The following is a 17,544-nucleotide window of genomic DNA, read 5'->3' on the forward strand; positions in this document are numbered from 1 at the left end:
CATAAGCAGCTGTCAACCTGGGAAAAGCTCCGTAAGGTGGTTGTAGCAGTATCGGCATTGACACTTGGGAACGGTGTACGGTACGAGGTTAAGGGGCAGACCGTCGGTGCTGGTTCTCAAGTCTCTACATGCGCTGAAGTAATTAGAAGGAAACCCCGGCGTTGTTTCAGGTGCGGCAGTACGGCTCATTTGGTGCGCTCTTGCGTTCAGTCTCGCGCACCCAGAGCCAGTAAATGAAGCCGGGCTGGGCAGCGACCTCGGGAAAGAGCCTTTAGACCCTGGCGTACCAGTGTTCCCTCATCGCCGCCTTTGCCTTACGTTTGTTCTCTAGTAGGTGGCGAACCGATTTGTGCTCTTTTGGGTTATGGTAGCTCCTTTTCATTATTGAGCTTCGAGTGGTTTTTGAAATTTGGACATCTTAGCAAATTTCGGTCGGTTCCTTCTCCGGTGCAGAGATGTCGGATGGCCAATGGCAAAGTGTTGCCTTTGCACAGTTGGGTGTGAGGGAGTGTTTCGGTGGGGGATTTTTCATGGCCTTTGTCATTAGCTTTGGTTAACGAACTGCCGGGTGATTTATTTTTGGGGTGTGATTTCATCAATAAGATTGGGTTAGTCCTGGATTATTCTGGGCACACCTTTTTCTTCAAGTGCGCTCCTGTAGAGAAGTTTGGTTTCTGTGAGTGCGCTAAAAGTATTGTGCATGGGAGTGTGAGCACTGGCTTATTTGATCATACCCAGATCTCGCCGCATCAGGCTTCTCCATTACGGGATTTGTTAGACGGTTTCCCTCAGCTTCTTAGTGAATTTGGGGTAACTAATGTTCTAAATCATCATATCCATCCGACGATATTCCGGTCAGGCAGTCCCCATATCGCTTCTCACCCCCTAAGGTGAAGATACTCAAGGCTAAAATATCGCAAATGCTCCAACAAGGAGTGATTAGGCCATCTACATCTGCTTATGCTTCCCCAATATTCCTTGTTTCTAAGGATCAGGGGCGCGATTTTAGACCTGTGGTTGACTACCGCCGTTTGAACGCTAGGGTAGTCCTCTAATCTGTGTCCCTGCCTCTTCTTCATAATTCTTTCACTTGGTTTGCTAGCGCTAATTGGTTTACTGTTCTCGATTTGAACCAGGGTTACTATCTGATTCCATTCGCTGAAGAGTGTAAACATGTTACCGCATTTTGTACCGATTAGAAATTGAGTTTAACAGAGTTACCTTTGGTCTAGCTACCGGTGCGGCTGTTCTCACTTATATGCTGGGTAATATTCTTGGTGACTAAGTTAGTTTGTGTGTATAAGTATCTGGACGACTTATTTATCTATAGCCACTCATTTCAGGACTATTTGAATTATATCCAGCAAGTTCTTGTGACATCACAGGGAGCCCGGTTGACTGTTAAACCCAGTAACATGACGTTGGACAGGCAGAAGGTCTCCTCCTTAGGTCACAGTGTCGGGCCAGAGTGTTCGCATCGACCAAGAGCGCACTAAGGCCTTATGCGCTTTGCCTCCGCCTACTGACAAGCGCGGAATTGCTACGTTCATAAGCAAGGCGAACTATTTTAGGCGCTTTGTCCCAAATTTTCGGATGTTCGGCGAATCGACTCGTAGTGGGGGAACCCGGGAGATAGAGGGAGACAGTGCGTGGCCACTTAGGTACTTACAAGACTCTACAAAATCAAGCAGCATTTAACTTCGCCCTCCATCGACCGATATGCGAGAGAGATGGTATCCCGATGTCGCTCGTGTAATGTACCTAAACCCAAGAATGCTCCAACAGGGTTTGTTGAGTTCTGGCGCGAGTGCTGCCCTATGCACAAACTTTATATTTATTATATAGGACCTTTGCCTCGTACTAAGAAGGTTCATCGATGTGTGTTAGTTATTATCGATGCGTTCTGCAGATTTACTTGGCTCCTTCAGAGCCATCACTATTTCTCATTTAACTAATGTGTTCACTGTTTTTGGCCCACCTAAGCCGAGTATTAGTGGTAATGATCCAGCATTTCTTTCGGCTGCTTTCAAGGCGTTTTGTTTTCAGAACGGTGTCAAGCATATCACGACTACATCGTATTATCTGCAGCGATCCTCTGCGGAGAGTTAACCGAAATCTTAAATCCGCGATGATTATCATCAAAAAACGCCTAGTAAATGGGTGAGTCAAACTTGCAAAATTCATTTCAACTCATTTATCTGTAACAAAAACCGAAGGGCATAGCAATGAGCTAAGGGAAGAAACAAATGTTTTATCACTCGAGCTGGCCAGCATGTGACTGTCCTATATCGAATCACAATTTTAAGTTATCCTAGCCTATTGAAACGAATGGTAAACACAGATGCTGAGTTGGAAATAAGACACTTCAAACAAGAAGCTGGAAATTTAAGGAATTCACTTAAGGATACGAAGATACACTGATCGAGAGTACCCGGACACCTGGCTGAAAGTGACTTGCAAGTTCGCGGCGCCCTCCGTCGGTAATGCTGGAATTCAGTACGGCGTTCGCCCACCCTTAGCGTTGATGGTAGTTTCCACTCTCGCAGGCATACTTTCGGTCAGTGCTGGAAGTTGTCTTGGGGAATGGCAGTCCATTTTTCACAGAGTGCTGCGCTGAGGAGATGTATCGACGTCGGTCGGTGCGGCCTGGCACGAAGTCAGCGTTTCAAAACATCCCAAAAGTGTTCTACAGGATTCTGGTCAGGACACTGTAGGCCAGCCCGTTACAGGGATGTTATTGTCGTGTAACCACTCCGCCACAGGCCGTGCATTATGAACACGTGCTCAATCGTATCGAAACATGCAATCGCCATCACCGAATTCGTCTTCAACAGTGGGAAGCAAGAAGGTGCTTAAAACATCAATGTAGGCCTGTGCTGTTATAGTGCCACGCAAAACAATGGGGTTTAAGACCCCTCGCTGAAAAGCACAACCACACCATAACGCCTTCTCCTCCGAATTTTACTGTTGGCACTACACACGCTGGCAGATTACGTTCACCGGGCATTCGTCATACCCACACCCTGCCATCGGATCGCCACATTGTCTACCGTGATTAGTCACGCCACACAGTTTTTCCCACAGTTCAGTCGTCTGATGCTTACGCTCCTTACACCAATCGAAGCGTCGTTTGGCATTTACCAGCGTGATATGTGGTTTATGAGCAGCAGCTCGACCATGAAATCCAAGTTCTCTCATGTGCCTCCTAACTGTCATAGTAGTTGCAGTGGATCCTGACGCAGTTTGGAATTCCTGTGTGATGGTCTGGATAGATGTCCGCCTATTACACATTACGACCCTCTTCAACTGTTTGCGGCCTCTGTCAGTTAACTGACGAGGCCAGCCTGTACGCTTTTGTGCTGTACGTGTCCCTTCACGTTTCCACTTACTATCACGTCGGAAACAGCGGACCTTTGGATGTTTAGGAGTGTGGAAATAAATCTCGCGTACAGAGGTATGACGCAAGTGACACCCAGTCACCTGACCGCGTTCGAAGTCCGTGAGTTCCGCGGAGCGCCCGATTCTGCTCCCTCACGATGTTTAATGACTACCAAGGCCGATGATACGGAGTACCTGGCAGCACAATGGACCTAATGTGAAAACTGTGTTTCTGGGGTGTCCGGATTCTTTTGATCACTTAGTGTATGCCAGATTACATCCATCAACTATCTCAGTATCTTGCAGGATGAAGGTAATACAGACAGAGAAGCTGGCCAAATTATTTGCCGAAGGTAATACTATGACTTCTGAAGTGTGATAAGGAAAAATTTCAAATGAGCGGCAGCTGAATTAGACGAATTGAGTTAAAAAGCAAACACTAGGTAATACGTTGTAGAACGCAGCAATTTTAATTTATTCACCGACGGCTTCCAGAGGTTGGGAGAAGATATTGTAGACTCGATAAGAGGTTCAACTGAAGTAAGTTTGAAGAATGCAAAATGGGTATTAACGCTACATAGCTAAATTCAAATGAGTTAGTGTAGCATACATCACAGTAGCACTGGGCTAACTGACGAAGCGTTCTTTAAACGTGTGTGGCACCATTTCACCAGGTCTGCTCTCTGAAGTTTTATATTCATTTAACTGGGAAAACTCTTGAGGAATGCAAATAGGACAGTACCAGTCAGTTTCAAGCGAAGTAGAATCTATACATCTTATATGATTTATTCACCATAGACAAATAATGAATTACGCATAAGAAGTAATAAAAATTATTTTTATTCAGTTCTGCAGAGAATTAAGCCTCAAAAACTTATCCAAATTTTTTTCCGTCAGTAAATGCAATACATTATAAAAATGGTTTAAAATTTGACAAATGGGCTGAACATGAATTTACTTTCATCTGTAGTAGTGATCGTCAATGTTAACATTTGCCAAAAGCCTCATTAACATAATGATAAATTTCAAGTAATGTTAAAAAGTTTCCCAAGATGTTTAAAAATTGTTTATATCTTAAAATGGTGTGCAGCTGTTTGCAGGAACATCGCCTTCACTTGCGCCCCCTCTTCTTTGGGGTCACCTTGTAGGGGCTCTCAGTGCTCTTCCGTTTCCTTGCCTGTTGCTCTTCTGTCCCAGGTGGGACCTCCTCCATTGGTCCCTCTATCTCTAGCTCTGCCACATGCTGCTTCTCATCCTCCATCAGCGCTGTGCTACCCACTTGCTCCACTTGCTGCTCAGCCACCTCTGCTCGGTGCACAGTCACCTCCACTTGCTGGTCAGCCACCTCTGCTCGTTGCACAGTCACCTCCGCTTGCTGCTCAGCCACCTCTGCTCGATGCACAGTCACCTCCGCTTGCTGCTCAGCCACCTCTGCTCGGTGCACAGTCACCTCCGCTTGCTGCTCAGCCACCTCTGCTCGGTGCACAGTCACCTCTGCTTGGTGCACAGTCACCTCTGCTTGGTGCACAGTCACCTCCACTTGCTGCTCAGCCACCTCTGCTCGGTGCACAGTCACCTCCACTTGCTGCTCAGCCACCTCTGCTCGCTGCACAGTCACCTCCACTTGCTGCTCAGCCACCTCTTCTCGGTGCACAGTCACCTCCACTTGCTGCTCAGCCACCTCCACCCTGCACTCTTCCTGCGCTTGGTGTTTTAACTTCTGCTTCAGTTTGCCATAGGCTGTGGAGGTCACAGAGGCTAGAAATGTGGGTACGAAAGTGGCTGCAGCCACTTTGTCTTGGTCTGCCACCTGAGCTGCCTCTCCCCACACTGGACACTCTGACCCTTTTCGCTGACTCTGCTGATCTGTAGGTGTGTCTGCCGGAATCCTGCAGGAAGAGCAATGATATGAGGCAATATTTGCTACAATTCATTCCTTTGGACATGTAGCTGCTAGTGAAGATTTTCACTCCTGTGCAATAAGAATCCGACTTAGCTACTGGGAGTTACGAAACTGTTCAAAAAGGTTTTTTGGACTTGATACCTGGCCCACCACCATAAAAGGCGACAGACTGCATGAAGCAGCGCCCACGTGTAACACTGAGGCTCTTTCAGCCCTTGTTTTGAGGGGTGCCTGCAGGTGGAGGGTGGACAGGGGATGGGGGAGGATTGAGTAGAGTGAAGTTGCTAGTGATAATTCATTTAGTTTATGAATATGATTAAGTGCTTGTAGACCCCACACTTTAATATCCAAAATATCTTAAAAATTATCACTAAAGCGTGTTGAAAACCCCTATAAAATACCGTAAAAATGATTTAAAATGTATTTTTAATGTGTTTTAAAATGAGCTACAGTAAAGATCTTTGTAAGAGGTACAAATTTACGAAAAGGACAAAGAATTTAAAATCCACTACGTTTTCTTTAATACATGTCTTTCTTTGAAGATGTACAAAAATTGTCAAATCATTATGATTTATCACAGACAGCATGCAGACGTTTCTCAAGTGAGTCAGTGTTTATAACACCATGTACTTGTAGTTAGAAAAACTTTTAACAGTTACTGTAGCCACTGGAGAATTCACTTCAACACTTTTCTTTAGTTTCGAAACAGTCTAAAAATGGACTCACGACTATATTTCAGAAATGGATACTTTGCTTGCCACACTGTTTGTACAAACTATCAATATTTTTGTCTCAGTAGTAAAGAGACAAAACAGTCTTGTGTCTGGCTTCGTGTGTTTTGAGACACTGTTTCGAATTAATTATGTATCTTGCAGGCACATATTTCAGAGCTAGCATTTGTAATCTACTCTGTATTGTTAACAGACGTTTAAGCTCTAGCTCTTTTTCGAACTGCTTTGTAACTCTTAATATTTAGGTTTATGTAGAATGTTAAAGGGTTAACACCGATTGTCTACAGTTGTGTACACTAATTTTACTGTGTCCCAGGTCGAAGAAATATTATTTGTCAATCGAAACCTCTTATACAAGTTGGCGAGTGTGTGACCTTTTCATAATGATCAAGTGCTGCCACATTTTTGCATCTCTAAGACAATCAACAAGTGAATGTAGCACTGTTGAGCAGCTTGTGTCAAAATACACAGAAGTGGTTTGTTATGTTTCTCTGTATAATGGAACAGAGGAGACTGAGCACTTGAAATGTGGAGCTATAGACGAATGTTGATTGGTACGTTGGTTGAGGGATGGAGGAGAACTAAATAGCGAGTTCATCAGTCCCATGATCCAAGATAATAGAAAATAAGGGAGGAACAATGCCAAAAACATAGTCAAATCGATGGGAACGAAAAATAGTGAAAGAGGTAGAAGGAACGTCCTGGCAGCAGGAAGTTTAAGGAACAGGAGTGGTGAAGGGGAAGGGGCAGAGCAGAGAGCGCCACAGGAGCGTTAGGTGTGACTGGACACTGGCACTGCCACCGACATATTCCCATCTTCACACCAAGCCATGAACGCAACATAATGAGAACACCACCAGGAGAAAGAAGAGAAGGAAAATGATACAACATGAAAGGCCAGACAAAAAATAAGGATCAGGGTGGGGGGAAGGCCACCCAGAGCAACACCAATGCTAACTGAAGGACTTCAATGCCTGAACGAAATTCTGGGAAGATAAACCACTTTCATAATGAAAATCGAGGATGGATGGAAGTATGTAACTCATGTGCTAACACCTTTGACAAGGAGAGTGGGAGGACATATTTAGTACTAACGACCAGAGTATGAAAGGGGAGTGGGGGAGGCAGTCTAGCAAAATATGGATCACCATGAAGAGGGCTCTGCAATCCCAAGGGTGGGCGGCTCATTACAGAATAAAAAGCCATGGGTCAATCTCGTATGGCCGATAGGAAGCTGGGAGGTGGTAAATTTGAAGTGGAAGAGGTGGAGTGAAGAACACCATGTGGTGGGATCCCTTCATTGTCCGATTTTTATTAGATGGGGGTGGAGGTGAAAAGGAAGCTGAAGATTCCCAGAGGGTTCATGGAGGATGGGTTGGTGGCCGTGTGAGAGGGTTCATGTGGAAGTGCGCTGGACGGCGCCCTGGACCTGTCACTTCGCAGAAGCCAGTGGGTGGGAACTAGTCCAGATACAGTATTCATTCACATACAGAGCAGGAGTGACCAACAGTCTGCAAGAGGCGGCAAGTCCATTAATAGTGACGAGAAAGAGGTCGCTTAATATGGAACCCTGTGGAACGTCATTCTTCTGGATCTGCAGAGAGCTGGGAATGGTGCCAACCTGAACTCCGAATGATTGGTGGGACAAGTGGCGAATAAAAAAAATCGAGAAGGGGTCCTGAAGCCCCCAATCATGGAGTGTAATAACATGTGATGGCGCCAAGCCATGTCACAGGCCTTACTAAAATTGAAGAAAACAGACGAGATGGCGGCGCTGGAGAAAGTCTTGCTGACCTGCTGTTTCCACGCAAATCAGATCCATTGGAGACTTTCCCTCCAAAAAGCTGGACAAGCAAAGAGACTAAAGGTCCCAAGATTTGACAATCCATCAGCACCAGTGAGTGAGTATTTGTTCTAATAGCTTGTAGGAGACGCTGGTTAGACTGACTGGCCAGTAACTACCGAGGGGCGATGGCGTGTTACTGGGCTTAAGGAAAGGAACTACAATGCTTTCCTTCCACTGAGGGAAGGACAGCTTGGAGACAAATATGGTTAAATGTCCAGAGGGGACACTGTCGTTGTGAGGAGATTGAGGTGTTAAATCAATTGGTTATGGATCGAATGAGGGCCAGAAGCAGTTCCCATTCAGCAGTAGAGTCATTGTTCGATTCTGCCTGACAATGAAATTTAAGTAAAAATCTTCAACCCATTACGCAAGGTTGCCAGATAGGAGACTGAAGCCAACGCTGTGACAAAGTGGGCCACAAGGTTTTCCACAAGAACTGATGGATCTATATAAAGGCTATCCAGTAGAGCAAGGCCCAGGATGGAAGACTGCCATCGGCAACGTTTGCGTGTGCAGAATGTGGTCCTCACTTTGACTAAAGCACAGAAGAACCCAGAGAGGAGATAAAGCGTTCCCAATACACCCACTTTCTCTGATTAAACGCCTTCACACTAACGCCCATTACTTGAAGGTGGTAAGACCTGAGGACAGGTGCCTCTTAAGATATTGCAGGGCTTGAAGGCGATCACAGGTGGTGATGGCATGGCGATGATCGTGCTCTGCAATGTGACAGGATAGCAGTAAAAGTACCTCTCAAGTGGACAGCAATGGCAGTAGTGCAAATAATCTTATCACACACATCATGTACGACTTCATCAATACAATCTGACAAAGAGGAGGCTAAACACTATCTGGGAACTGTGCAGAGGCCAGTCAGCAAGATGGATACTCAACAGGGTAAAGTGGCCATCGAGAGGTGGGAAGGGAACGAGGGTATCAACAGGAGTAGTCAGTATCATAGAGGTGGTAATGTGGGGACCAGAGGAATGACAAGGGGAAGAGAAGTAGGTGTAATACCCACGGCAGGGTGCAATAAGTGCACTGAAATGGGTAGGGAAATCAGGTCGTGATCCATAAGAAAATTTTCGATGAGGAGACCGCTGGCTAAATGAACTGCTACACAAAGAGTTTGCTTTTTGTTTTGTTCTTAGGACACAAAACAACTAGATCATAAGAGCAAGCTCGACAAAGAGTGACGGGCATTAAAATCGTCAAGGAGGACGAAGTGCAGAGCTGCTGAGGAAGGACAGTTATGGAGTGGACACAAGTAGCCTCTTAGAACGGATACAGAGATTGCAAACCATGGCTGCAGAGTACAAGTTGATCTAGCCATTAACCAGTTCCAATGTTGTAGAAAGGTGTAACAGTTTACTATACAGATCCATACAGACAACATAACTAATGAGGACGTATTGAATAGTATTGGGGAGAAGAGAAATTTGTGGCACAACTTGACTAGAAAGGATCGCTGGTAGGACACATTCTGAGGCATCAAAGGATCACCAATTTAGTATTGGAGGGCAGTGTGGAGGGTAAAAATCGTAGGTGAGACCAAGAGATGAATACAATAAGCAGATTCAGAAGGATGTAGGTTGCAGTAGGTACTGGGAGATGAAGCTTACACAGGATAGAGTAGCATGGAGAGCTGCATCAAACCAGTTTCTGGACTGAAGACCACAACAGACTAACGTGCAAACACCATCAGAAAGCAAAGTGCTAACCCATTTTTGACAAAGCAGGAAATCTATGAAGTGTAAGTTAACACGAGTAAAAAATGAGATTCCTGGAGAATGAAAATGTGCAGAGCGAATGGCATTAGAGGATTGCCACTCTGGATAGTGACTACACCATTCACAACAATTCCAACGAATTAGCATGGAACAGGGATCCATATGGGAGACAAACGGCCAAAGCCAGTCACACCACCTATCACCATGTCACTAACAAGGACAGTATAACTTCCATAATCAAGCAGCCAGACTCAGGTTGCGAGTAGGGAGTCTGCATCTACAGGAACACTGGATGGGCATTGTCCCAGGACTTATGTTGTTCTCTTCTTGTAGGTAAGTGGAGTGCCTCGAGGTTCTGCAGCTGGCTTGTGGCAGCAAGTATCTGGTGTGGGAAAACTAGGGGTGTTGTCTCAGGAATTTGCCACATCACCAGCAGACAATGGGCACTATTCTGGCTTGGTAGGAGAAGTGATACCAAGAAAGGAGGGCTAAGGAAGCAGAGGGTAGAAGAGTGAAGAGGGGGCAGGACTGGGGCAAGGAGGAGGGAGGGAGGATAATGAATGTAACAGAGGCAAAAATTTTATGTCAGACAGGGTGAAGACTATCACATTTCTGATGAGATTCAGTGTAGGAAAACCTATCAAGGGTCTAATCTTCTGTTCCATTTTATAAATTGGACAATCCAGTGAGCATCGAGACTGAGTCATGACAATTGATGCAAACAGGCGATAGAACACAAGGGCCCCTCCCTCATGGGGTGTCTGCATTCACCACATGGAGGATCGACTTATATTGGAAAGAAATGTCCCTGAACGTGCACACTGGAACACCTTACAGGTAGTGGCACATATGGCTTTATGTCACAAACTATCACCTGGGCCTTCTCCAGTAGGTGTCATGTTCTGACATGGGTGGGAGAGGGGAAAAGGGGTTGCTGGTCAGTCTGCGCTCCCGAGCGGTACAGAGCAGAAGGCAGAAGGACAATTCACAGTGAAGGCATTTGATTGTTTTCTTCTATCTGAGCCAACACTGGTACTGGCAGTTAATAGAAATGCAGGTGGTGAGAGTCGGTAGGGAACTCTTTGTGGAGACACTTTGACAAACAGGGTTTTGAAATAGTTGTTTATTCCAGACTGGACTATAATACACTAGCGACTAGTTCTAGGTTTAGAAAAAGCAGGAATAACACTGTTACAACAAAAGCCAGTGCAGAAGTCTCAGGAGTGGATGCTAACCACAGTAGCAAACACTAGCAGCATCTTAAGGCAACAACTTAGTTGCCAAACAAAACATACACGGAGCTGGACCGAGACTTGAGTCGACAGCCGCGGATTCGGCGCCCAGATCGTGTGACTGAGAACTCCGCCAAAATGCGGAATCAGGGGGTTTTAAAGAGTCGCGTGGGGGCACTGTTTTACCAACTTAAAGCCACCGAGCCAATCCCGTAGGTGTCTTGCGGGCGCCTGTCGATCACCGTTTATTAAGACCCCTCTACTGCTCCTAAGGCGGGGATGTTAATGCAGTTGAATCGGTAATTGTAAAAACAACACATGTCCACTTTTTGGCAAAAATTAGATACATGCAGAGCAGCCTTCAGGATACTTAGATGCAGCATCTATGTAAAAATCACACTTGTCCTACACAATTTAATGCTTTTACAGGCATACAGTTTTTCGTGTTCTTTGCAGTAACAACATCAGTCCAGGACTTACGTTATTATTGCAAGAAATGGCAGATGGCAGCACCAAACGAACATACTCGGATCTTTTTCCATGTAGTGAATATAATGCATGCCAGATGGCAGCATATCTGACGCCTGTGATCTAATTACCTGTGTGCATTGTTGTAGCAGCTGCGTATACATTGCCGTTTAGTTTTGTTTATAGAACACGTTTCTTTGGATTATCTATGCACAATGTCGAAGAAGGGAGGTGCGCAACCGGAACTATATAAAAGAAATGTCATAAAAGCTGCCAGAACGAAGGGAATTGGTTACCTGAATCACAGTGGAAGAGAAATTAATGCTGTAAAAATAGGACCTGACTGTGGGTGAGTTCAAAGGCTATGTGAATTAATCTCCTGTCTGTGTATTTTTTACTTCTTAGAGGTTCCCATCTGTTCTAAGTTTTATGGTACGTAAATATCATATGGATAATTTACTCTATCAATAAAAAGTAACTGATTTTACGTAAATAATTTTTTTGCAACTCTTTACAATTCCTGACATTGGTATTCGTGTATTAATATGTTTCAGATGTAAGAAACTGTGTTTCAAGAGGATCTCTGAACATGAACAGATAGATATATTCACTAAATCTCACGATTTTGAGAGTAAGAACACACAAGATGGTTACCTTGCAGGGCTGATCGAAAAAGAAGACGTGGTACGCAGAAGACCCCGGAAAAGTGATGGCCAGCCTAAGCCAAGAGCACTAAATTATCGATATCACGTGGTAACTGGAGATGCTGGGCGGGTCGAAGTGTGCAAAAAGGCATTTTGCAGCCTTTTTGGCATTACAAATGAACGTGTGCGACGAATTTGTAACAGTGTGAAAAATAATGTTCGCCCATGTGACAGTAGAGGACGTACTGCTTCAACCAATGCAACACCACAGGAAGTCCTATCGATAATTGAGGAGCATATTAAAACATTCCCTACGAAAATCTCACATTATTCAAGCAAAGAAATGTATTACTTAAATCCTGAATTATCTGTAAAAAGTATGTACGAACTGTTCATGAAGTTATATCCTCATACCAGAGTGTCATATGGAATTTATTTAAGGGTTTTCAATGAGCGTTTTAACTTACGCTTTGGGCGGCCGCAAGTCGATACTTGCTGCTCTTGTGAGTCACTTTCAGTGAAGATTAAGAGTCCATCATTGAACAATACTGCAAAGCGTGTGGCTGTAGCGGAACTCATGGTACATAAAAGAAGAAGCAAAAAATTCTATTTAAAGATGGATGCTGTTAAGGAGAAGTGTGCAGAAAATGAGCATGTGGTAGCATTGTGTTTCGATTATATGCAAAATCTGCAGTTGCCTAAGCTCCCAGTACAGGAAGCTTTTTATTTACGGCAAATTAACGTTAATGCATTCTGTATTACAGACCTAAAGAGCAACAAATCCAAGGTATATATGTATCACGAAGGTACTGCCCACAAAGGACCTAACGAAGTATGCTCGTTTTTGGTTGATTACATCAACACAGATATACCTGATAGTGCTACTGAATTACACCTGTTCTCGGATGGGTGCCCTGCACAAAATAAGAACAACACAGTGGTTAGGGTAATGAACTGCCTTGTAAGTTCTGGCAGATTCAAAGATGTATTCCAGTATTTTCCTGTGCGTGGCCATTCATTTTTACCATGTGGTCGTACATTTGCTTCCATAAAGAGGGTGATAAGAAGAAAAGACAGAATATATTCTTTGTATGAGTATGTTCAATGTATGGTGACATCATCCAAAAAACAAAATATTAATGTAAAGCTTGTTACCTCGGAAGAGATTTTGGGTTACAAAAAATGGTGGCCCAAATTTTATAAGCGATCCTGTTTGTCTGACGACAGTTATGGGACGAATGTGGACAAAAGCAGTAAAGTGAAATTCACAGTGTCCTCATTTATGAGCTTCCATCACAGTGAAATGCTTCCAGGTAAATTTGACTGTTACTATCATATTGATGGTCTCGTAAAACACCGCTTTTCATTGCGACATTCATTACAGACAGAACCAAAGTTGCCTGCAGAAATTGCATATAATAACAAAGTTGCAATCGATGTCAAAAAATTGAAAGATGTGGGACAATTAATGCAATATATTCCCGATGAGCACAAAGCCTTTTATCTGGAATTGACTGAGTGGCCTTCTGTGGACACTCCTGAAGATGATTCATAATACATTTTTGGTATAAAATAACCTGTATAGTGTAGTGTTAATCCTTCATTGTCCTGTTAAGTGAAAAAAGAAATTTAATTCCTAATGTCACGATTTACATCGTCATATCTTTAGTCTTTCCATACAGTGTGTGCATACATTAACAATATTTTTCAATTTCTCTGTAAAACAATATTAGACAATGTACAAGTAATATTGTATATTAAATTTATACAATAAAGTAATTTTTGATAACATAAACAAATGTTGATGTTGAAATGTCAGTCCAAAATGTTCATCCTGCAGTAACAACATAAGTCCGTATAATTAAAAAAAATCGTTCATGCAGAGTTATTACATTTAAAGTACTTTGTTTTATTGTTAAAGCTTACCTAACATACACAGTCAATATTAAAATTAATGGATTTATCCTTCTGTCCATTATTTAGCCTGTATAAAGTTTTTTGCTTCTCCTGAAAAATTTACTTTTTTGGACTAATGTTGTTTTTACAATTACTGATTCAGTTGCACTAAGTCCATATTTGGCATCAACATTGTTCAGCTGAAAGCTAAACGTAACTGCTCTGCCAAATAAGACTTGCAACATCGTTATACGTCATTTAGCCCCACCCCTCGGACTCCCCAGAGTAGGGACTGCTGGGTCAACAGTTTTTGGCGTTTTCGCTCTCTTTCTAACCCTTGTGAGCCTACTGACGTTGCTGTTCTCAGGGCTGGTATCAAGCTGGCTTTATACACTACCACGCGCCTGTTACAAAGTTCTACAGCCGCAACCTTCTACAGCGTCTAGACACATGAAGGGGTACGTTAGTTCCCTGAAGAGTAACTAACGCCCTGGGACCGCTTCTGCAGGCGTCTGCATTTTCGCAAGGCTCTCCCCTTACGGTTTACTTCATGTAAAAATATCTCTCAGTTTCGTCTGCCTCAGCATCGTCTCTGCTTCTGCGCCTTGGAACGCCTGTCCTCCTTTCTCACAGCTTCAAGATAACACTACAGTAGCAAGGAATAATCAATATATTACACAGGGTATCCCCTCAAATGCCAAGATAAAGGCGTAAGTATTTAATCGATTGTCCTTACAGCCTTTCTGATCGAGTCAAACAAATTGAGTCTCCACCATTCCACATTGGGCTGGAGACCCTCATCACTTTGAAGAACGAGCGCCCTCTGGAAAATTACTACCTGAACCATAGACTGATGAGGCGTAACCGACAGTATGTTGTAGCCAAGATGTTCACAGGCACACATGGCTGCAGCTCATGTTGCAGTAGTATTTATCGACAGCAAACCCGACTGCATGTTACTGAGAATCCACTGCGCCAAACTTGCGTAACAATTTGGTGTACTAGGGAAGAATTATATGGTTCCCAGCAGAACCAGAGGAGGAAAGATTGTATTAAAAAAATTGAAAAGGAGACTTGTCTTATGGCATCAAGGAATAACGCTCATAGTACGAGAGGGCGTTGTAAATGGCGAAAGCTATAGAGGAAGACATTGCCGCAGGCCATACTGAACTGGTCAGAGGGTTACCGACTTAATGGAGTGTTGTTTCACGTGGTAATTATTGATTGGTAGATAACTGTGAATGAATCAAAATTGTTTTAGTCCGTGAAAAGAAACCATGTGACCGAAGTATATTTTGAAAACAAGCATACATTTGTCTAAATTTTGCTTTTAAAATCTAGGAACAATCACGTAGGAGCGTTAGACAGCGAAAATTTCTTCCTCCAGAAAAGCCAGGTTCTAAACGGTTAACCATAATATCTACCTTTGAACATGGCTTCTGTAGACATTTACGGTGACTCACAACTAACGGCGCTATCCTCAACTATTTGTGCTACAGCTGTGAGCACAGTTTTCTAACTGATGCCTCAGATCACACGCTGTAAGCATCAAAGTCTTATGATGTTTTTACGGTAAGTGACGATGACTATCAAGGCTATAAATTTTATTTGCCTGTAATTTGAAGGAGACAGTGTGCTGTGTCAAAACGCACGGGTTACGTTCGCGTTTACTAGTGTTGAGCCTCCTACACGATAGCTTAAAAATATCTGGTGGTTACTGTAAATATACGTGGACGATGTACTAAGAAAAACAATATGTTTTAGATAAGCCCCGAACGTCGACGAAAGAACAGGTGGTGAGCGCGCGCGACTTCAGCAATGGAACAACTCGCCATTGCTGGGTGCAGAGATGCTGCTTGAGCGGCGCGGAGCAGCCGGCCGCTGTCGTAGGGAACCGACAGCAGCAGCGAATAATTAATTGTCAAAAGCTGGCGTGGCGCTGCGTGTTTGTTCGTTTTCAGTGGTTCCTACCGTGTGACAAAGAGTTAGTTCCCATGTAGGCCTCTCACCGACTAAGTGGATATATCGGTGTGCGTCTAGGTCTGATAGTAGAGCGACCCACTGAGTGGCGTAGTAAGGCACCGCAGTTGGCGGTTAATGCTTGGGAGAGGGAAAGGAGTTTTGATTGGTAGCACCAGTACTTTAATTTGGGTACAGTTCGCGGAGGCAGCGTGGCTATTTAGTCTGTTAGGCCCCTGCTCATATACGTGGCTGTGACGGTTGTTTCCTCCCAAAGCTGAGCAACGAAATACACAGAGACTGGAATTTTCTGAATACTCGCTGGCGAATTTAGGTGCACGCGCTATCAATTGATTGTCGTCTTGTTGACAGTTTCGGTCGCAAAGTTTGCTGTAGTAAATCCAGCGTGAACCTGGTTAGAGAGAGAAGTAGATTTGGAGGTGCTGAGTTTTTGGAAATCGCTGAAACCTATATCCTGTCCGTGTTGTACGATTAGTGGTCACGGCTAGCCCAGAGGTAATTGGGTTTTGTGTGTGTGTGTGTGTGTGTGTGTGTGTGTGTGTGTGTGTGTGTGTGTGAGTGTGTGTGTGTGTGTCGAGAAGGAAAAGCTTCGAATACATGTACGTGGTAGTATGAATACCACTATCTTATAGCGGACCGAGAATTGGCTCGAATAAATACGTACTGTTTCATTATATTGTGATAGAGTGCACCAGTAGTGGAGAGGATAGGCGTCGAGAACCATTTTCCAAGCAGCACGCAGCTAAACAAAAACTTGATTAGCCAAAGTGACGAGTGGCCGAATTCAAGTAGGGAACTTAGCGGGTCGCGTATTGTCAACTACTGAAGAGGTTCAGAATTGTTTTAAATTGTCAAGGTTAAATTTGAAGTGGCGGTGGCACTTAGGGTTTTTGTTTAATTCTTTTACTACTGAATTTGCGTGTTGTGGGGTGTAGTCTTTGATGACACTCTCTCATTTACGAGAATGAGATTGTATTTAAATACGTAGAGAAAATAAATTCAAGTTTTCTTGGGTTAACAAACTTTATGTGTATTTAATTAGTATCTTGTGTGTGTGTGTGTGTGTGTGTGTGTGTGTGTGTGTGTGTGTGTGTGTGCGCGCGCGCGCGCGCATATTTTTTATGAGAAAAGAAAAGGGTCAGTTCCTGAGATCTTAATACCATGTTGCAGGACATAGTATACGCTGATATTTGTAAGTTTGCCTAATCGAAAGTTCATGGATTGAGTGAGACCGCGAGAAACCTACAGAGGATAGATATTCTAAAAAGGTGAAACGGTTTCATTGATGGAAACAGTGTCTACGAAAATGCAAGTAGAATTGAAGTTTTAATTTATTACGCAAAATGTCAACTATTACACCAAGGACAAAGGTTATTAAATCTGAAGTACGTGAAGACTTCTTATTTACATAGCAACGCTGGAATAAGTGGAAAGAGATTTAGTGGTAACATAAATTATTTCAATTCTTATCGATATTGGTGGAAGCGTCTTAATACAAACTGGCCATAACACGACGGTATATGGAATAGGAACTTTTGTAAGTAATTAAAAAGTTACGAGTCTTTTCCAGAGATAATATACTGCGTTGTGAGAATCTCGTTGTGTGGGAGAACAATTGCACGCTAGTTGGGGAATTTATCTCGACAGAATATAAACAGGTACTGTATATGAAGACATTTGATGCTTGGATTCGACCAGTAGCTTAGATAACGAGAGTTGTTGCCTAAATCGACCTA

The 17,544-nt window shown here is 43.6% G+C and overlaps 1 protein-coding gene across 1 annotated transcript in view; it reads right to left on the minus strand.

The window, feature by feature from the left end:
- Positions 1-4,430: 4,430 nt before the first annotated feature.
- LOC126092924 (uncharacterized) overlaps positions 4,431-17,544 on the minus strand; it is a 57,819-nt gene continuing 44,705 nt past the window's right edge. The window contains exon 6 of the mRNA XM_049908655.1: positions 4,431-5,267. Within this exon, the coding sequence (XP_049764612.1) occupies positions 4,490-5,267 (778 nt within the window). The 3' untranslated portion in view covers positions 4,431-4,489. The remainder of the gene's footprint in view (positions 5,268-17,544) is intronic.

This window comes from Schistocerca cancellata, chromosome 7, assembly GCF_023864275.1.
Source record: "Schistocerca cancellata isolate TAMUIC-IGC-003103 chromosome 7, iqSchCanc2.1, whole genome shotgun sequence".
Lineage (NCBI taxonomy): Eukaryota > Metazoa > Arthropoda > Insecta > Orthoptera > Acrididae > Schistocerca > Schistocerca cancellata.